Genomic DNA, 21,490 nt, shown 5'->3' with positions numbered 1-21,490 from the left:
AGACTCAGTTCTGTGACCTCAGGCAAGTTACTTAACCTCTCTGGACCTCAGTTTCCTCATATGTATAATGGGTCTATTGCAACAATAAAATAATGGCTGTAAAATGCCCTGCTACCACCATTCCTGGCCTATTTTAGGTGTTCGGGAAAACGTAGTCGGTATTATTGTGCTTTTTCATTCTACAAAGAGTTTCTGAAACCCCCTCGGACTAGATGCTGGAATGGCAGAGGTGAATGAGCACCACTTCTACCTGTGAAGACCTCACAGTCTGGTGGGCAAGTCACCCAGGGAAACATGACCGCACCAGGGTGTGATCAGCCCTGTAGTGCTTCACCAGATCTGGGTGGCATCCTAACTCCATCACTTGCTAGCTGTGTGACTTTGGGCAAGTTGGTCAACCTCTCTGAGCTGCAGTTTCCTCTTCTGTTAAATGTACGTCTCACAGGGCCATTGGGAAAATTCAGTGACATGATGCGTGTAACATACTCAGCATAGTGCCTGGCAAGTAGTAGGTGCTGAAACCAGTGGTAGCTGCCATTTATTATTATTATTGTTATTGTTATTCCCATATACAAGGTGCTGTTGGGAACACAGAGGAAGTGACTGACTGGGGGTTCAGGGAAAGCTCCGTAGAAGAGGGAACACTTGAGCTGGGTCTTGAAGGATGAGTAGAAGTTCACCAAGTGGGAAAGGACACTCTAGGTAAGGAGCCTGTGATTCCAGGTTGAAATCTGTCAATGAGGGGTTTGTTCTTTGGGGGAATAAGGCAATTGTGTTCATCCCAACTTCCCCGAGTGCCCCTCACTGCCTCCTTCCGGGTCTGCCTGGGGGCTGTGTGCGCTCACCCTCCTGTAATAGCATCCACCTGTGACTCTGTCCTGGTGGCTGTGGGGTCCTGCCCATGGGAGTTGCCATGTCCCCATCTGTCCATGTTTGGGACCCCAGATCTGGCCTGTCGGAGTTTGGTGCTGTCTGTCTGCATGTTCCTGTGACTCTGTCGTCTGCGTCGGTGTCCAGAGGACCTCCTGGGCCACACCTTGGAGGGCAACCTGCATGCTTCCTTGGCCTCCAGCTCTAACCGAATAGCCAGGCCTCCTTGGTCACCCTTTCCCCTGGCCCAGGGTAGCCCCCGCCTCTCATCTCCGTTCCATTCCCTGGGGGCCTTCGACCAGTTCCCTCTCACTGCCCCCTCTCCTGGCTTCCCCAGGCGCGCCTACACTCAGCAGTCAGAGGGGCCTTTCTAAACCACAGATTCTGTCCCGTCACCTACTGCTTCAAGTCCAGACTCCAGGCCTCAGATTCTGGAGCGTCTTTCTAGGTCTGAGCCTGGCCGTTGGCTCAAGCCTCATGTCCTGTCTCCGGTCTACACTGGTCTCTTCAGCTCGCCTCGCGCACCGTGTCGCTTCTCACCCCTGGGCCTTTGCGCAGGCTGCTGCTTTTGCCAGGAATGCTCCCCACTCCTTTGCCCGGCTGACTCCCACTCATCCTTTAAGACCTAAAGCACGCACCACCTCCGCTGGGAAGCCCTCCCCGATCCTTTCTTTCCATCCTGTGCTCTGGGCTGCTCATCCCTGACTTGGGGGGCAAGAGCAAGTGACCTGCCCAAGATCACACAGCTGGTGTTTTGGAGCCAAGAGTTGAACCTGGGTGCACTGGGCTCCAAATAAAGCAGGTTGTTCCGTGGTCCAGGTGAGCAGATAGTAGCTAGGACTCGTGAAGATGATGGAGTGGATTAGAGAGAGAGTTTGGAAATGGAATCCCGAAGACGTGGCTGCTGGTGTGTCTGAGCTGGGAGGGGAGGGAGGGGACGTGCTGTGGATGAGTGTCCGTGGCAGGAGCGTCTGGGCAGATGGCGATGCCCCGCTCAGAGGGGATCGCTAGAGAAGTACATATCCTAGGGGAAGACCAAGTCCAGCTCAGACCTGCTGAGTCTGAGCAGCCCGTGAGTGGTCAGGAAGGTAACTGGAAGGTGGGCCTGGAGCTCCAGGGGGCAGCCTGGTCTGGGGGTGGAGACCGGGGGGTTGGCTGGTATTTAAAGTCCTAGAGTGGATGGGCCACCCAAGGACTGAGGCTAGTGGAAGAGAGAAGCTCCCGCCCACCCTGAGGAGCCCAGGCTGTGTGGGGTGGGAGCTGGGAAAGAGACTGAGAAGATGAGGAACCCAGGGCTCACGGCACACAGATCTTCTCAAAGGGCCCAGGTGGCCGGGAGGCCCTGAAGGACAGGACTGGAAGGTAGCCCTTCGGCTTTGACTGCATGGAGGTCCCTGGTGGCATGTGGCAGGCCTCACAGGCAAAAGTTCTTTTTTTGCAGAAGCTTGTGGGTCACGTGTCTGCTTCCTTCCTTAGCTCAGGACTCCCAGAGGGCAGGGCTCTTCTCTTTGCCTTCGGTTCCCCAGCACCGGTCCCCCGTTTGGCCCAGAGGATGTATCCAGAACGAATGGATGGGCAGATGGGTGGGTGGGCGGCTCTAGGAGGTGTTTCATTCATTGACCCATCCAACCTTTTTCACCTTTTAGAGCAAGAAAAACAAAATGACACCTTGCTCGCCCTACTGCAAGGATCAGGGCTGTGAGTCTCGAGGCTCAAAGCACAGTCTTGGCTTCTGTCTGGGGCATGAAGCCCAGTCTGCATGGCCTCCCCAGCCTCCAGGGGATGGGGTAGGTGGGACACTCAGCCCAGCCAGCCTGGCTCCTCTGCCCTAGGCGCTGTCCTCAGGCTCCTCCCTCTAACCCCGGTCCTCCAGGCTTCAGGCCCCCTGGCTTGCACACTGCCTGATGCCTCCTCACCAGCAGCATTCAAGGCCCTGCTGGCTGGCCTGTCTCTCACCACTCTCCAGCTCTCTTTGGTGTCAGTGGGTGGCTGCCCACTGTTGCAAACCTGCCTTGTACTTTCATACCTCCATGTCTGCTCAAACTGTTGCCGCTGCCTGGATGCCCTTCTGCCTTGTCCATCTGTCCTAAACAGACCCTGACCAGTCTCTCTCCTGCTTAAAATCTCTCCCTCAACACAAGGTCTGAGTGGCTTAGCCCGGCCCCGGCCACCCTGTCACGTGGGTCCCAGGGCTGCACAGGTGCACACCTACCTAGAAGGCTTGTTGGGGGGCTCACGTGAGATGCTCTTGATGCACACCTGGCAATGTGCCTGACACTCAGTAAGGGCTCAGCAGACGCTCCCCCCTGCCCCCACCTGCCTTCCCTGCGCTGACACAGGGTAGATGTACACCAGTACCTGGGTCACTGAGCAAATCATTAAGTAACTTAAGCCCAGCCAGAGAAGGACACAGAGAAATGAAGCAGAGGCTGTGCGGATTAGATTACGTGACACAGGGCAGACCCTTCCCCTCTGTGTGCCTGCTTCCCCAACCAGGGTTAGGGGTAGTCCCTGGCTGACCAGGGGCCTGATAAGTGGCAGAGAGGATGCTCTACCCCGGCTATGGGACCCCATACCTCCCTGACCAGGGTGGAGTTTGGGGAAGCCTGGACTTGGCATTGAACTGAAGGGGAGGAGAGGACAGCTCCCCCAGAACTGTCTGAGGAACAGTCGGGTACAGTGGGCAGAATCCTGGGCCAGGGCGGGAATGAAGCAGAGTGGCCTGTTTCAATCCCATTTTACAGATGAGGAAAACGGAGGCTCAGAGAGCCGATGCCCAACACTGCAGCACAGTGCTCCCTCCTGTTTCCCCATCCACGTGGCCAGGAGCAAGTGCTTCCCTCCTGGTGCCCTACCTTCTTCCTCTGTGAAATGGGGGTGAAGATTTTCCCTGCTTCCTGGGGCCCTGGTGAGAATGCTGCTGGATACTGAGGGCTTTGTACACTGTCAGCAGTGCTAGATAACTGTGTGGGACTGTCTTTAAAATAATTCTGATTATTTATTTCTTCATTTATTCATTCTGTTACACAACTCATGTTGTTGATCACCTTCTGGGCCTGGGTGCCGGGGATGCCAAGCTGGACGAGACAGATGTATCCAATTCCCAGGCCTCTCTGAGGCAGCTCCCCAGCTCGTCTTCCCCTCAGCCCTGGAGCCTCCTCACCCTGGCTTTAGAGCTCAGACCCCTTCACGTTTTCCCCGTGGACAACAGCAAGGGAGGGACAGGTCTGAGGCTGCTGGGTGGATGGGAGTGGGTGCTGTGCCACCCTAAGACAGGACATATTCACAGTCCTACAGTCAGCATGCTTTGTCGTTCCCCCTGAGCAGCTAAGGGACTGGTGAGCTGGACTTTGGAGTCAGGCAGATGAGAATGGGAATCTCAGCTCTCTGCTTACTTGCTGTGTGACCTTGACCAAGTCACTCCACCTCTCTGAACTGCAGTTTCCTTAGTAGTAAAATGGGGATGATAAGAGTACCTGCCTCTTGGTGTCAGTATGCCTGGCACAAGGTGGGTACTTAGTAAATGGCAGCCTTCTCACTATTTTTATTGCGTTGAGGTCCTTCTTTGAAAGAAGTTCCAGGGATCTGGAGCAGTCAGGGAGAACTCCAGGCAGGAAGTGCTTCTGGTATTGGGTTGTGAAGGATGGGCAGGGTTAGATGGGTGGAGAGAAGGGCAGCTTGGTCTCTGTGGGTGGCGGGAGAAGGAGGGCTTTTAGAGCTGCCCCAGCCACCCAGAGGAGGATACTCTTGAGTCCCAGCCTGGCTAGGCTTGGACCCCAAGCGGGCCCCCAGGCTGGGAGTGAGAGGCAAGGACTTTTGCATACAGGTATTGAGTCATCTGCATGTGTTCCACCAAGGACTGGGGTTTGCAAAGCAAGTTCCCCAGAGGAACTGTCTTGAGCAAATCTGATTTCTAGTCTTGACTCTGGCACCCTAGCCCTATGGTCTTGGACAGGTCTCTTTCCTTCTCTCCAGGCCTCAGTTTCTTCACCTATAAAATGGGATAATACCTCCTGTGCCTACTTCTCAAGTAAAGATCACAAGAGATAATTTATATAAAAGATTTTTCTTAAAGTGTTCTGATTAGGTTGTATCCTTATTGAGGGCTTTTTCCTGAAACCCTCTGCCTGCGATTCCAGTAGGGGCTTCTCCCACTTGTAGGGCCAGGAAAAAAGGTTAAAGGCACTTCATTTCAGCCTTGCCTATCATAAGAAACAGTTGCATTTAAGCAACCAATACCAGTAGGTATTTAGTTATAGTAGTTTCTGTAAGAGAGAGATAAATAAGAGAAATTTGATAGGGAGCAAGACTTAATGGAATGCCTCTGTCCAGCATGGTCCCTATAAGTCACTTCTTGACTTACTCTCGGGTCACAGGAAGACTTGAACCCTATGGAAGACAAAGATAGCTTTGAAGGCCCAGCCTTCATACTGCCCTGGTTGAAAAGCCCTTTTAACTGCACAGGAACTTGCCAGAGGTGAGGGCCACCAGATGGATTTTCACATACTTCTACTGAAGAGCCCCAAACTGCCCTAGCCTCAGGCCTCCTCAACGCCCTCCTTAAGCACAGTGTTCCGACACATCCTTGTAGGGAAAATGTTTGTTTCTGGCCATGCTTGTTTCTTGAGGATAACTTTCCAGAGGTACGGTTTCTTTGGTCAAAAGGCAATACTGTAATCATCTGGGTTCCCGTAAATCATCCTGCCAAATTGCCCTTCAGAAAGGCTGTATCTGATGACCCAATTTGCCCCCTGTGTTTTAATGGGGCCAGGGGTCAGAGGGCAGGGATCAGGGAGGGGCAGTTGCCTCTGCTCTGTGGCTATTTACAGAGTTGCCCTAGGACCTCTCAGTTTGTCTCTGGACAGCAGGTTTCTGTGTGGAATCCATAGGGTTGGCTCTGCAGCCCAGGGCCCTTGGGGGGCGGGGGAATAGGGATTGGTTTGCGGGCATCACGGTGATGGGAGCTGGGTGGGATGGGGGGGCGGGCGGGGGCGGGGGAGCTGGGAGTACTCTGTTTTGGATATGACCTTTGCTCTCTGGGGCCCACCGTGGGACCCCTGAATTCCAGACTTTTCAGCCTGGAGATGTGGTTCTCTGGGCCTGGTAGGAGGCCTGCTCCGCTGCGGGGTGAGGGTCCCACGGGGGCAGGGATCCCAGACACTGGCCCAGACTTGAGTGGGTGTAGCTGGTGGGGGCTCGCCCCTGGCCGGTGGGGAGGGCCCTCTTCCCTGTGACAGTCGCTCTCTCCCCGCAGGATGGCCGAGCCTCGATTTAACAACCCCTACTTCTGGCCCCCTCCTCCAACCATGCCCAGCCAGGTAAGACGGAGCGTCGCCCCTCCCGCCACCCTCCCCCTCTCGGAGCTGCTTTGATTTGCCCCGGGCTTTGGCTGCGGGGTGAGGGGTTCGCGGGTGGCCCGGCGGCCCAAGCCCCTTCAGTACCTCTCCTCTCCCGGCCGCAGCTGGACAACCTGGTCCTGATTAACAAGATCAAGGAGCAGCTGATGGCGGAGAAGATCCGGCCGCCTCACCTGCCGCCCACGTCGGCCTCGTCGCAGCAGCCGCTCCTCGTGCCGCCGGCGCCGGCCGACAGCAGCCAGGCCGTTATGTCGCTGCCCAAGCTGCAGCAGGTGCCGGGGCTGCACCCGCAGGCCGTGCCGCAGCCTGACGTGGCGCTGCACGCGCGGCCGGCCACCAGCACGGTCACAGGTACCGCGGGGCCGGATCGGGGGTACTGGTGAGGGCTGGGCGGAGACTACCTGGGAGGGGCGTGGCCAGGATACCCTGCGGCTGGGCGGGGCGGGGCGGGGGTGGAGCTTCCAGACTTCCTTCCGTCCTGTACCCTGACGTAGCGCCCAGCTAAGCCACCTGGATGGGACGAGGTTGGGTCACTGCCCGTCGGGGGATCACCAAGGAAGCCAAATCCACGTAGCTATCTCAGGAATCCAGAGGAGAGCCCTAACCAGACTTGGGGGGTGAGGGGTGAGGGAAGACTTCGTTGGAGGAGTCCCTATGCAAGGAAGGGTTGGCGGTTGACTAGGGAAATGGAGCAGAAGGAGGAAATAACATGTGCAGAGCGAGTAGAAAGCAAGAGTAGGACAGTGTCCGGGTAGGGAAGATCAAAAGATGATGATAACAGTCATAATACGGCAGTTAACTCCAGGTGAGCACCTGTATATGTTCACCAGTATTCATGTTATTACTCCCAGCCGTTCTGTGAGGTGGCTCCTGTTAGGTTGACTTAAAGAAACAGTTGCATGTGGTTCACCCTAACGTTTCCATTGAACAGATGAGCAAACTGAGGCCCAGTTTCACAGCCAGTAAGAGGCAGAGGCAGGCAATGTGGTTCCAGAGCCCATGTGTGAACCCTTTTGCTCTACTGGTTCTGCTGAGGCTGGAAAAGAAGCAGGCACCAGACTGGGAAGGGCCCTGGGGGTCACCTGTGCAGCTTGGATTTCACCCTCGGGCAGTGGGAGCGTGGAAGGTTTTTAAGTAGGCAAGGGAAATGCTCAGATTTGGGTGAGAAAGCTGGGGCCGGCTATAAGGTGGAGACTGGCTCGGTGGCAGGGAGAGCTGCAGGAGAGGGTGGTGGCCTGGACAAGGCAGCCGCAGAGGGATGGAGAGAAGGGGACAGATGTGAGGTGTGTTGAGGAGGGAGAGTGGACAGGGCTTGGTGCTGAGCTGGGTGTAGGGGTGAAGAGTGGGAGGGGGCAAGGGAGACTCCCAGTCACTGGCAGTGAGATGGAGTCGTAGGAGGGGGAGTGGGGTGGGGGAAAGGTGTGAGCCCAGTCTTGGATAGATTGAGGCTGGGGGGACATGTGTCACAAGGCTGGGCTGCCTGGTGCCCACCTCAGAGCCTGGTGGACAGGCTTTCCCCAGTGGCAACTGTATCTGGGCTGTTGTTCCTCCTCTGGCTGGCCCCGCCGCCAGCCAGATGCCTGTGCCTTTCTCCCCCTCTCCCTCCTGCCTCTCGGAGATGCCCAAGAGCCATGGGGCCCCGTGAGCCTCCCCCCAGGCCGCAGCCACCCTCTGCACATTCCCTCCTTACTATGACCTTATTAAATTTATTTTTTCATTATAAAAGTAATATTAAAAAAGTAATATAAGCATATTAAGGGAAATTTGGAAAAAAGAGAAACTAAGAAAAAAGAAAATCACTCATAATCCCCAGCTCATAACCCAGCAGCTTAGAGAGCCTTTTAGTCCATTTCCTTCCTTTTCCATCTTTTTTGTTTTGTTTTTTAATATTTGGGCGTGTTCTGATGAGCTTGTGGTAGGGCTGTACCCATGACTTGAACTCTCTTTTCCTACTCACCATTCTATCGTAAACATATTCAGTGCATTTTTTATTATAAAGGTAACTCATAGTCATTATAGGAAATTTAGAAATTGCAGACAAGCTAAAAGGAGAAAAAAAATTAACCCTCGTCCTACTGTTGTTAGCATTTTCATATGTTTTCTCTATAATTTATTTTATTTTATCCGTTAATCACAGATGTAAAAAATGGATGAATTCACCAGGTAAAAAATTCAAATAATATGGAAGCAGATAAAGTATGAATATCTCCTTTTACCAACAAATTCTTCTCCCTCCCCACAGGGAACCACAATTTATACACAGTTTACTTTGGTGTGTCTCTTCTCTGATCTATTCCTGTGCTTTCACACACAGCTACATTACCTGTATATACATGTGTAGTTTGGATGCGTGCTTTTTTAAATAGGTGGGTTCATACTGTGTGTGTGGTTTATTACTTTTTCACCTGGCAGCATGTTTTGGCATTCTCTCTACGTCACTGCACATCTATCTTGTTTTCATGGCTTCCCTGTTCTCCGTATTGAGGATGGACCACATCTTTTTACATAGTCCCTGCTGAGAATAGCAGGTTGTGTCCAGTTTTGTCTGATCACAGTTTTGTATGGAAGCTCCAAGTACGCAGATCTGTGTGCTTACGTGCAAATAAGTATCTATGGGTGATTTCTAGAATTAGAATTGCTTCGTCAAAAGTTTTGTACATTTGAAATTTTAATAAACTCTTGCCAAACCACCCTCCATTAAGGTTGATAAACGTACACTTCCAGCATGTATGACACACACACTGTTGCCAACTCTGGATATTATCTTTTTCAATGTACACATTTTGGGTTTCTTTTTTTTAAAAAAGCATAGTCTTAATCATGTGATAGATATCATTTTCATCTTTTTGTGTACTTTACCTGATGTTGTAAATGTTTCTAGTCCCCTCGTTTTTAAAAGAATAACTTTTATTACAGAAATTTTAAAAAAAGGAAAAAGTACATTGTCAAAGAATTAGAAAGTACAGTTAAGCCAAAAAAATTGTTTTAAAATTACTCCTAATTCTACCATCCATATCACATTTTGGTGCATCTCCATCTCCTACTTAACTTTTTCTGTGGCTTAAAATTTTCCTTTTTTTACAAACATAATCTCCTTTTTAATGGGCAGTTAATGTTCAGTAGAGGAGATTGATCACAATTTATTAAGCCCTTCCCTAATATTGCATACTTCAGTTGTCTCTAATTTTCGCTATTATAAATAACACAGTAGTGGACATCTTTGTGCCTCAGTTTTGTTTTTGTTTTTTTGGGGGGGATGATTTCCAAAGTGCCCCCGTTACAGATAATAGGACTTAGTTTAGTTCTTAGGTATCTAAGGAATCTTACACATACACAGTTCTCATTTGTACCCCTGAGTAATAATTTACAAAGGGAAGGGGAGGCTCAGAAAGGCTGGTGACCTGCCAGAGTCACACAGCTGGGTGGTGGGGACTGAGCCGGCCTCTGCAGCTGCCCCCACCCCCGTGTCTTCGCAGGTCTGGGGCTCTCCTCCCGGACCCCGGCTGTGAGCACATCTGAGTCGAGTGCGGGCACGGGTACCAGCACCCCATCCACACCCACCACCACCAGCCAGAGCCGCCTCATCGCCTCGTCCCCCACCCTCATCTCAGGGATCACCAGCCCCCCCCTCCTGGACTCCATCAAGACAATCCAGGGCCACGGCCTGCTTGGCCCCCCCAAGTCCGAGCGCGGCCGAAAAAAGATCAAAGCGGAGAATCCAGGGGGGCCGCCTGTCCTCGTAGTCCCCTACCCCATCCTGGCCTCGGGCGAGACTGCCAAGGAGGGCAAGACGTACAGGTGGGGGTCTCGGTGGGAGGGCATCCAGGTGCGCTTGGGTTAGAGACCAGTGCCTCAGGCTGCAGCAGGGGCCCATCAATGGGGCACTGCAAAGAGGGGCCCCAGAGGCGGAGGGTGAGGGCTACGGTCCAGAGGGGCGGGGTCTCCTGGCTCACCCCGCCCACAATCCTTCAGAGGTGGTCTCTGTCTGGGGCCGCCCTCACCACAGCCTGGGATGTCGAGAGAGTCTGTTTCCTACACTCTTCAAGCAGTGTTCTGAACGCTCAACGTTAGAATCATCTCGAGAGCTTTCCAAAAATGCCAGTGCTGGGGCGCACCCCCAGAAGTTCCGATTTAACTTGCTGGGGGGAGACATGCGGAGGCCCCCAGGTCAGGCTTTCTTGAAAGCTTCCCAGAAGATTCTAAAGTACAGCCAGGGAGGAGAACCTCTCACCAGGAGTGCTGGAGCCCCTCCCCCAGAACCACGAGTCACTAGCCTCTCTTCCCTGTGAGGTGTAAGCCTGCTCCCCAGCCTGCTGTAAATCTGTCTCCAGGGAGAGGACCTTTGGCCTCCAGATTGGAGGGTGCCCAGGCTGGGGGTCTGCCCGTGCCCCCTGGACCCTCCCAGGAGAGCTCTGTCCCTGGTGCAAGGTCTCTCTGACGTAGAAGGTCTCCCCTGAGATGTCCAGGCACGGGGCTGGGGGTGGGGGCGGGAATCTTCCCGGTATGAACCTGCCTCTTGCCCACAGGTGTAAGGTATGCCCGCTGACCTTTTTCACCAAGTCTGAGATGCAGATCCACTCCAAGTCGCACACAGAGGCCAAGCCCCACAAGTGCCCGCACTGCTCCAAATCCTTTGCCAACGCCTCCTACCTGGCCCAGCACCTGCGCATCCACCTGGGCGTCAAGCCCTACCACTGCTCCTACTGTGATAAGTCCTTCCGACAGCTCTCCCACCTCCAACAGCATACCAGGTGAGTAGCCAGCCCCGTGCTGCCCCGATGCAGCCAGTTTTAGCTCAGCACCTGCACCTGGTGCATGGACCTGGTGCAAGGAGGGACAAGGACCTTCTCTAGGTGTCCGTTGCCCTCAGGGTCAAGACCAAACTGTTTTGCTTGTCATTCGAGGCCTTTTATGATATGGCCTTTGTGGACATCACTTCCCACTGTTGCTCACCTGTAAGGTCTTTGCACGTGCTGTGTCCTTTACCTGAAACACCCTCCCCCTCCTTTATCCTGTTTTTCTGGCCCTCTCCTATCTATCTCTCAGTAAAGCTTCCTCCAGGAAGTCCTCCCTGGCCCCCCTGAGCTGGTTCCACAGACCCTGGGCTTCCCCATCCCAGCAGGGGTAGACTGTCTTCTACTTGCCTGGTTATTTGCCCACCACCCCCAATATATTGAGGGTTCTTGAAGGCGAGGGCTTGGTCTCCTCCGTGTCCGCATCCCCAGTGGGTGGCACATAATAAACATTGAGGCATATGTTTAATATTTGTGGAATAAATAGAACTGGCTTTTACAGGGCATATGATTCATCCATTTAACAAGTATGTACAAGAGGTGAATTGTAAATATGAATGCCAGACGCGCCCCTAGGTGCTGGGGATACAGCCCTGAACAAAACAGACACAGATTCCTGCCCTCTTAGGATGTACAGTCTAGTCGAAAGCATGAACGGGGGATTCAGAGATAGACACGCTTTAAGGAAAGAGGTTTTTGCAGGGGAGTACAGACATCAGAAAGACTGGCTCGCCAAATAAAAATACCATAGGTATTTAAATAAAGTGAAGGTTATCAAATTACAGTTCATCTCTTCAGAGGGGAAGAAACACAGCAGTTTTCTCACATGATGGTTCTCATATCTATAAGCACGGCTGTGTGTCTGCCAGTATCAGCACTGGCAGGGATAAAATTGTTTTTGCTGTGGAGTCTGTAACGCACAGAAGGCGCTCAAGGTTTTCTTTATATTGGGCACTAAGGCTAGACACAGGGACCTTAGGTTTTGTCTTGTGGTGTTGTTATTTATTCATTTCTCTCCATTGTCTTTGTTTGCTTTATCCCAGGGGGCAAGATGTTTTGTCTGTTTCTCTGACTTTGGGGCGTGATCAGTAGGTTTGATAGTAAGGAACAAATGACAGGATAGCGGGCAGGGTGGCATCAGTCTGCTTTTCTCGTCCCCATGCCTCCTGAGGCGTGGATTTGACCACGTAGATTTGTTTCAGAAATTTTCTGATCTTGTCATGAATTTATTTTTTGACGTTTGGCTAGTTTTATGGACATAGGTATGTGTAATGAGGCGCTGCTCAATAAACAGTGTCCTCCTGGTTGTATGGTTACTAAAATTAGAGCATGCCACCCCAGGGTTTGAGAGTTAACTTCTGTCAGGAGATTTTGTAAAGCCTCCAGGTCATAATTTTAATCTGTGTATGTGTGAAAAAAATTTTTCTTATCATATTATCTAATCTAAGATCTATCTAAGTTCCTATCTAAGATCCATCCAATTCACCTCTTGTCAGGTTGTGCCTGTACAACCTGTAACGGGAAGGGTACCGTCTTTCTGGAGAATCCCAAGTTTGTCAGTGTTTCTGGGCAAGCAGGAATGACTTTTCCCATAACCTTAAAGGTAAGGATTCCACAAGCCATGGAGTAGATTCAGTTCAGTTTCCTGGAAGCCTGGGGAGGCTACATTCCCACTTACAAAGTACAGGCCTTGTTTCTTACTATCAGGCTTGTCATGCCTAATTAAATCAAATTTGTCATTAAATGTGACATTTCTGGCATGGTCATGGTTACAAATTTGATTTACCCAATTATATCCTGTTAGGAAGGAGGACAGATTCTTAGTGAACCTATTTACAGAAACTAATGGTCATAAAAAGGAAAAGGTCTCAGTAAAGACACTTTGAATATTTTTTAGCAATTGTTCTGAGTAGTTTTGTTGATAAGACCAATAGTGTTTTTTCAGTAGGACTATTATTTTAAAATTTCCTTGATAATTCATTAGTTTATATCTATGTTAAATCTGTATAGTCCTCCTGCCGTGTCCGCCCCCCCCCAAATTCTAAAGGGTTAGCTGGAGCAAGACACCATTTAAGGAATATCCTATTCCAGTTTGTTCAAATATAGCCTCCTAAATTGAAGATTAGGGATAGATCAAAGAAAAATAAAAAAAGGGGTTTTCTCACATGCCCGTTAGAAAATAGAACATTACCCACAATTAAATCACTTTCATGCAGTCCTAGGTCATAATTCCTGTTCCCCAGTCTTGGGGAAGTTAGTCCGCTCTGCAAAGTTGTCTGCTTCTGGACTAAAGACTGGGTTCCTGCTTTGGCCTTGCGCAGTGTCTGGTCATGGTGATGGGTCATCTTGGAAGCTTGTGCCCCATGTCTCTTCCCAAAGTGTACAGAGCCAGGTGCACTGGTACAGTCCTCTACTGAGGCCGTCAGCTCTTGATGTTTCTTTCAGTAGACTCAATCTCTGACCTGAAGCACAGGCCTTGAGGCAAGTGTGAGGGAGGGAACCAGACCTGTTGAGAAGACTAAATGACTCTGGGCCATTTATTATATAACCAACAGTATCAGAATGGAGACTAGAGGCCTCTATTAAGGTATAATGTATGATCAGTTGTTCAGATTCAGAGCATATTATAGGCAGCAGGGGTGTTGACACATTGTCACGGTCTTTTAATTGATCTCATAAAGCATGTGTTATGATTGGCACTAAAAAGCATAGTTAAATCTAGAAAAAAAATCTTTTTAAAGACATTTCTCTGTGGATATTAATGGTACTAGTCTCTGTACATGAAAACAAGTTGTTAGGTTTTTTCCATCCATCTTAAAAAGTACACATATATATATTATATGCAATTATATATTATATATGATATTACTCTATATTATATATATGTGAATTATATGTAATTACATATATACACACACACAAAATTAACTCAGGGAGATTGAGCTTCTTTTCTCTTGATCTGCCAACTTTCTTATGCTAGACACTTCAAAGGCCGGCTCTCATTCTAGTGTTTGGCTAATTCAAATGTGGAGAATACAAAACATGCCCTCACTGGGAGCTTTTATAAAGCGGGGGAGCAAATCTTTGGTGTTGCCCAGTGGCCAGCTGGAAACTCCAAGCACATCTCGGTGTAAAAGTTACCTTGATATTTTATTATTCTGAAGGTGGGGCCTGGGTTTGAGAAAGGCTATAGCACAAAGTTGGTAGAGTAGGCAGAACAGGAGCATCAGTCTGGTAGGAAATAAACACACTAGCAAGTAATAATTAGTAAGAATCCCAGTGTTTTCAGAAGTAGACATTTGTTTGAAGATATTATTTAAGACCCTGACCAAAGAAGCAAGAAAAAATTAACAGGCCCTTGAGGGGAGAGTGTTTTTAAATTTATTTATTTAATGTATGTATTATTTTTGGCTGTGTTGGATCTTCGTTGCTGTGCGCGGGCTTTCTCTAGTTGCAGCAAGTGGGGCTTCTCTTGTTGCGGAGCACGGGGTCTAGGCATGCGGGCTTCAGTAGTTGTGGCACGCGTGCTCAGTAGTTGTGGCGCACAGGCTTAGTTGCTGAGAGGCACGTGGGATCTTCCCGGGCTAGGGCGTGAACCCGTGTCCCCTGCATTGGCAGGCGGATTCCTAACCACTGTGCCACCAGGGAAGCCCAAGGGGAGAGTGTTATGTCAGAATGTTCCTTGTTCAGGGGTTGCTCTCTGTTCCTGAGGGCACCATTTTTTTCTCCCTCTATTTTTTTCTTTTGAGTGATTTGAGTTCATAGCGGTTGGAAACCAAACAAGCAACATAAGAGGGTCCCATCAACATTTAGAGACAAATTATTAGTCATTATGCAGTGGCGTATATAATTAAACCAGCGTGTCCTAACCCAGTGACAAAGAAGCTGGTGTCCCTAGTGCCCGCAAGTCCCAGAATCCTTAAGACAAACAAACCAAAAGAAGCCAAACATAAAGAAGCAACCAGAGTCCAGGTTGCTTTTCTCCCATTCCACAGAGACTCCTGTTCTTTGCCCCTTGATGGAGAACCAGACAGGGCATATAATCAAATCCATCTTCTCAACGTTCTGCCAATAATAAAGGGGGTAAAAGAAGGTCATGTCAAAACAGAACCAGCCCCGGTCAAGTAATAAAAATAGAGCTAGAAGCAGGTTGAGCAGGATCCCACCTGGGAGTTGAGACAGATGTGCCTGGGAGCACGTGACGGTTCATGTAGTTGAACGGCGCTGGCAGTTCTGGAGCATCTTGGTGGGACCTCTGTCTGTGAACGGAAGGCAACAAGACAAGAAAAGCAGGTGACTTGCAAAGTGCTTGCAGAAATCCAGACTTCAGAAGGATCGGCCCTGTAAATTATAAATACATGTATTTAAGGGGAAAAGTAACAGGAATTTGTAGTGAGTCTGTTCACGGTAGAGATACAGCAGTAGTCTCGTGCAGTTAGCATCTGGATAAGATCACACATCTGTAGATATCACGAGGCCGAAGTCAGGGGATAACCCTGTTTTATGAAGGAGTTAGTAAGGTATAAGAAAGGGCTCAACGTTTTACCTGTTTGGGGAACGTACGTTAGACAAAGTGACCCTGGATTTGTGTGTTTATTCAGTGGTTTTTACCTGTGTTTTCCTTCTCCTGGCTGTGCGATGTTGTGTACATGTGTGGTGATAATTGTGACAGGGGTAGGTTTTCTCAAGTGTGATGATAGGGATGGTGATAACATCCTAGCAACAACTGTTCCTTGTCAGAGAGCTCCTAAGTGCCCAGCCCTGCATAAGATATTTACATATGAGGTGTCCATAAAGTCCTTACAAATCTGAAAAGTGCCACGGAGAGGCAGCATCTTGAGGAAGGTCCACTGTCACTGTATCGTTTTAGTTACAAAGCACAGTGGGACTGAAGCCATTCAATATAACGTGCCGCTTATTACCTGGAAAATAAAGGATAAATGATAACTAATGAATCCTCGATAATTTTATTTAAACATTGAATAAATTCCCCCTTTGTGTTTTTCATAAATTGTTTGTCTTAAAGAGACATGAGTGTATTAAAAACTAACACTGGGGGGACTTCTCTGGCGGTCCAGTGGTTAGGACTCCGCGCTTTCACTACTGAGGGTACGGGTTCGATCTCTGGTCGGGAAATTAAGATCCCGCGAGCCGTGCGTTGCGGCCAAAAAAAACCAAACCAAAACAAAACTAACACTGTGAAACTGTCTTAGGAACGCCCTTTCAGTAAGTTACAGTCCTTACAGTCCTTATTATTATCCCCGTTATAGAGGTGAGGAAACTGGGGCTCGGGAGGCACAGTTGCTTGGCCAAGGCCACCCCACTAAGAGGAGGCAGAAGCGAGATGTGAGCCAGAGCGCCGAGGAGCAGCCCCGCCTTGGAGGAGGGAGGGGGCTGGGATGTTGGCTGCAGAAGAAACTCAGGTGGGAGCGAGGTCCAGGCAGGAGAGCAGGGCTAGTCTTCGGGGCCCCGGGGTGGGGCTGGGACAGTGGGGGTGAAGGAGCAGCCCAGGAGCCCCGATTTCAGCTCAGCTTCCCTGCGCCTGGAATTGGTGGGGAGCTCCCCATCACTACAGATGCGGGAGTCAGGCCTGCGTGCCCGCCTAGTGGGGAGATGCCCTGCAAAGAGAGGACTCTGATGTTGGGATTGAGGGCTTGGCCTTGACTTGAAACTCAGGGGTGAAAAGCTCAGGGGCCAGTTATCAGGGGGAAACTTTGCTCCCTGAAGCCCTTCTGAGGCCCAGTGCTGGCTGCCATGCATGACAGATCAGTGGTCAGAGGCTGGCTCTGGGCCAAAGGAACTCCCACCATGCACCGGGAGGCTGGTGGATGTGAAAACTTCCGTGAAAGGGGGAGGTATGTAATGGAGGTTGGGGAGGATAATCGGAGTCAAGGATTGAAGGGTCCGTAGTCCTCTCTCATGAGAGATGGGAATGGTGTTCCCAGCAGGAGGAACGGCACGAGCAAAGGCTCAGAGACTTGCTGGGGGGTGTGGATTTGGATTCTGTCCTGGAGAAGGGGGAGACAGTAGGGGAGACCATGACAAGGTCAGGTCCCTGCGCTGCTGCTGTGGTGGAGGGGAGAGGCTGAGGCCGGGTGTCCAAGAAGGAGGCTGGGCAGCTGTGGCACTTGGGGAGGAGGCCAGAGGAGCAAGGTCCTGAGGTAGGGCCTGATGTCCCTGTAGAACCATCCATCGGTCAGTCAACAAACACTTGTGAAATACCCTTGAGGAATGGGCGTTGTTGATTATGTGGAACATATTACTATTGTCAGTAACTGACTTCAGGAGGAAAGAACTCACCTTCCTATGTACCAAGTCCTCTCTACTGAGCCTGTGCCAGGCCCTGGGATGATGGTGGTGAACGAGACCAAGGGCATCTTGCTCTCAAGGAGGGAGGCAGCTTAGAAAACAGTGACTAGACATTGACAAATACGTGCCTACACATAGACTTCTGCTCAGGGGTGGGCTGCAGGGGCCAGGTCTAGTCTGGAGGGTCAGGAAAGGCTGCCACGATCAAGGGGCTTTTATACTGAGAACAGGAGTCTGGGTTTTAGCTAGGCATTAGCTGGGGGAAGAGTGTGCCTGGGAGAGGATCAGCCTGGATACCAGACAGAAGGTAGGAAGGGACTTGGAATGCTGGGGTGGGGGGCGTGGAGGGAGGTGGTGGGCCTGGAGCCTTGGGGCAGGGAAGAGGCATGACTTGGGCAGCAGTGGGAGGTGAGGGTTCTGGGGTGGGCGTTGTGGAATTTAAAACAAAATCAGCATATGTCCTGGGGTCCCTCGGTCCCCTCTGCCACCGAGTTCCACAGCCCTGGAGGGGAATGAGGATGGGATGAAATGGAGGGATTCTGGCGGCAGGCAGAGCCGGTCCAGATGACCCTTCAGGTCCTTCTGTTGTAGAGAGATGGGGTGCAGTAGCCTGGGATGATGTCCCCAAACACGTGACACCCCCAAATGTGCAGGTAGAATAGGGGTCCTCAGAACTGGGCCAGCCCATTTCCACCTGGCCTGTCTCCGTGCAGCCTGAGATGAGCCGTCTCTGCCTTTGGGGTTCTCCGTCTAGTAGAGGAGACAGAGGAGGGGCGGCCTCGCTGCTGAGGATGCAGCCAGGGCACAGGGGTGGCGGGCAGAAGCATCAATCAGCCGTGGTTGCCAGATGAGAAATGGTCCTCTGACCAGGACGCAGGGTGCAGGAGCAGGGAGGTGAGGCCGAACCACACGTGAAGGGCTTCGAATGGCACACTAGGGAATTCAGACTGTCACTGTTCCTAGTGGGCAGTCAAGGTCGTGGGCTTACTGATGGCAGAGAGTGTTCTTTATTCCAGCCTGGCCAGCACGGGGCCTGCCCTGGGGGACCTTAGTTTGTCTGACAGTCTGTTGATGGGCGGAGCAAACCCAGGGTGGGCTGTGGCTTTAGGGAAGGAGCCGGACCGGGTGGTCAGAGCTGGATTCTCCCTCCACCTAATGCTGATCGGCAGCTTAGGCAAAAGAGGTTCAGGTCCAGTCTGCATTTCATTACCTACCTGCTTGGCACAGGGTTTGCCAGAGCAGGTGACTGAAGACAAGCCTAGGAGAGCAGGGAGGGCCTCCCGTCCCGGTGTGTGCGCCTCGCTCCCCAGCCCCGTTTCCACACCCCATCCCGGTCCTCCTCCATCCTCACCTGGCTGCTGGACCAGCACAAGCCGCAGCAGCCAGCAGAAAGCCCGGCCATCAGCCTGCGAGTCACTGCTCCCAAGTCTCCTTCTCAGTGAGGACCCCGACCACCCTATTTAACATTGTACCCTCCCCATGCACTCACGACCCCCCTCACCTGCTCTGCTTCTTCTCACAGCACTTATTACCTTCTACACGCACTTTACTTACTTATTTCATGCTCATTGTTTCCACAAGGCAGTGGGTTTTTTCTGTTTTGTTCACAGATATGTTCCAAGCACCCAGGGTGGTGCCTGGCACACGGGTGCCTGATATAACAATTGTTAAATGAATGAATAATAGTAATACTGGCAAGTGGTGATGGAGCCCTGACTCTGTGCCAGTACTTGGCTAAGCCCCTTCCACATATTATCTAATGGAATCTTCACAAAGCCCAGTGAAGTAGGGACTGTATTTTTATACCCATTTTGCAGATGAGGAAACGGAGGCTCAGTGATTTGACCAAGGTCACCCAGCTAGTAAATGGTAGAGCCAGTGTGAGGACAAAAAGGGGCTCACAGGAAGGACACAGAGGCTGACTTTCAGGGCCACCCTGTCCTGCATTCTCTCAGTAGCTGGGGTGACCAGGTAGCCATGTGGGGAAGAGGCAGGAAATAGAAATGGGGGGCCAATTAGAGGGTGATGTCTCCTGAGAGAAAGAGGCAGGGTGGGCAGCGAAGGTCTTGGCAAAGCTGTGAATCTGCCCTTTTCAGTGGGTGGTCTGCAGGTGGCTTTTTTAGAAGAGGGGCAGAATGCCGTCAAAGCAAGACTGCCGTGATTAGCCGGGGGCCTGGGCGGGCTGTCTGAGTGGGTGCTGGTGGAGGGCCGGGTTCAGCGGGGCCCTGTGGGGAGCGTGGAGGCTCTGGTCACAGAATGGCTGTGGGAGGCCAGAGAAGAAAGGACACGGGTAGCCTTTGAAGACCCAGCTCTTGCCTGGGGCTCACTCTGGGGAGAGTGTGTGGAGCGGGGAGCCTGGGAGGCTTGGGGGCCAGAGGGGTGTGCAGGCTAGCCGAGGGCTTGGGGGCTGGAGCTGGCCTAGGGGACCTGTCAGGGATGCCACCTCACTGGGCTGCCTGTTGCAGAATCCACACAGGCGACAGACCCTACAAGTGCCCACATCCTGGCTGCGAAAAGGCTTTCACTCAGCTCTCCAACCTCCAGGTGAGTGCCGGCCTGCCTCCGCCAGGTGCACAGCCCCTCCTCCCCAGGGGAGCCTAAGGAGGGGGTGGGGCTGGGGGAGTCCAGCCAGCTCCCGACCCCTGCTGTGCTCCCCGCAGTCTCACCAGCGCCAGCACAACAAGGACAAGCCCTACAAGTGTCCCAACTGCTACCGGGCCTACTCGGACTCCGCCTCCCTGCAGATCCACCTCTCGGCCCATGCCATCAAGCATGCCAAGGCCTACTGCTGCAGCATGTGCGGGCGGGCCTACACCTCGGTGAGTGCGGGGCCCCCGGGAGGCTCTCCCTCTCCCCGGCCTCCTCAGACCTGTACTGACGCTCCCATTTTCCAGACGAGGAAACTGAGGCCGAGAGAAGGGCAGTGACTTCCCAAGATCACAGTGAGTGGCAGAGCCAGGGCTTCTGCTTTCCACTTCTGTTTTCGGCTGCCTCAGGCCGACCTCTCCCCAGGCAGCCTTTCGCCTGGCTTCTGGAGACGTGGTTTCTTCCAGGCAGTGTGGGGTGGTGGGCGGGGAGGCGCTGGCAACCTGCTCCCCAGAACCAGAGAGGGAGAAGGACCTTTCCCCACTGGGGAAGCTGCAACGCCCATCATGCCCACAAGGGGGCACAGTGACCTGGCCCAGAGCCACCGTCATCTCCCAGGAAAGGCCCACACAGGGCCAGAAAGGTGCCAGTCCTCCATCCCTGGATGAGAATTTTCCTAAACAAGGGCCTTTCACACCCAAGAGAGGGAGTCCAAGTGAGTCACTTTTGTGTGTCCTTCTGGCTATGTGTGTCCAAATATTCTGGTTAACAGACCCCCATGTGTACCCAGACTGATCACCAAGCCTCAGTTTCCTCATCTGTAAAATGGAAGAGGTAATAGTTCTTAACTTCTAGGGCTGTTGGCTGGCAGAGTCAGCGCCTGACAGCTAACACAATGATTTATTCACCCAGTGTTTGCTGAACACTTGTGCCAGGCACTTGGGAATCAGGATGAATCAACAGACATATTCTTTGCCCCCAGGCAGGTTAGAGTCCACTGCTGGAGACAAACATTAAACAAGTAACCACACAAGTGGATATGTAATGACCAATCGTGGTAACTGCTCTAAGCAGGCTTTCTCAACCTCAGCCCGTGTTGACATCTTTGCCGAGGGGGTGCTGTCCTGTGCGTTATAGGATGTTTAGCAACATCCTTGGCCTCTACCCACTAGCAACCCCTCCCTGAAAATGCCTCCAGACTTTGCCAAATGTCCCTGGGCTGGGGAGGGGGGGGAATTGCCTCTGATTGAGAACCACTGCTGTAAAGGAAAAAAGGGAAACGTATGTTTTGAAAGGCAGCTGCAGGGAGGACAAAATGGAGTTGGGGAAGGGAGATGGGTTGGGATAGGTGTATGAGGAAGTGTCATTTAGAGGAAGCCTTGAAGGTAATTGGCCAGGTGAGGACGAGTGGAGCGGGAAGGACTTCCCGTGCAGGGGAACAGGGAATGCAAACACCCCCGACGTGGAACAGTCGCGGTGTGTTCCAGGAACTGAAGGAAAATTAGGTCACACGAGGCTGTCGGTCCCTGTTAGGGAGCCTGGATGTTTTTCCTGGTGGAGTGGGGACCCATGGGG

The 21,490-nt window shown here is 51.7% G+C and overlaps 1 protein-coding gene across 2 annotated transcripts in view; it reads left to right on the top strand.

Annotated features, from left to right (window-relative positions):
- ZNF362 (zinc finger protein 362) overlaps positions 1–21,490 on the top strand; it is a 36,385-nt gene that overhangs the window by 12,482 nt on the left and 2,413 nt on the right. The window contains exons 1-7 of one of the 2 annotated variants that reach the window (XM_082832829.1): positions 596–702; positions 6,125–6,188; positions 6,332–6,578; positions 9,704–10,025; positions 10,754–10,978; positions 19,795–19,873; positions 19,990–20,148. In XM_082832829.1, the coding sequence (XP_082688955.1) occupies positions 665–702; positions 6,125–6,188; positions 6,332–6,578; positions 9,704–10,025; positions 10,754–10,978; positions 19,795–19,873; positions 19,990–20,148 (1,134 nt within the window). In that variant the 5' untranslated portion in view covers positions 596–664. Of the gene's footprint in view, positions 1–595; positions 703–6,124; positions 6,189–6,331; positions 6,579–9,703; positions 10,026–10,753; positions 10,979–19,794; positions 19,874–19,989; positions 20,149–21,490 lie in introns of those variants that run through there. The other variant, XM_082832830.1, reaches the window with a different exon arrangement.

Source organism: Leucopleurus acutus, assembly GCF_964270905.1.
Source record: "Leucopleurus acutus genome assembly, chromosome: 2".
NCBI classification, from domain to species: domain Eukaryota; kingdom Metazoa; phylum Chordata; class Mammalia; order Artiodactyla; family Delphinidae; genus Leucopleurus; species Leucopleurus acutus.
This window is presented reverse-complemented; position numbering and strand designations above follow the sequence as displayed.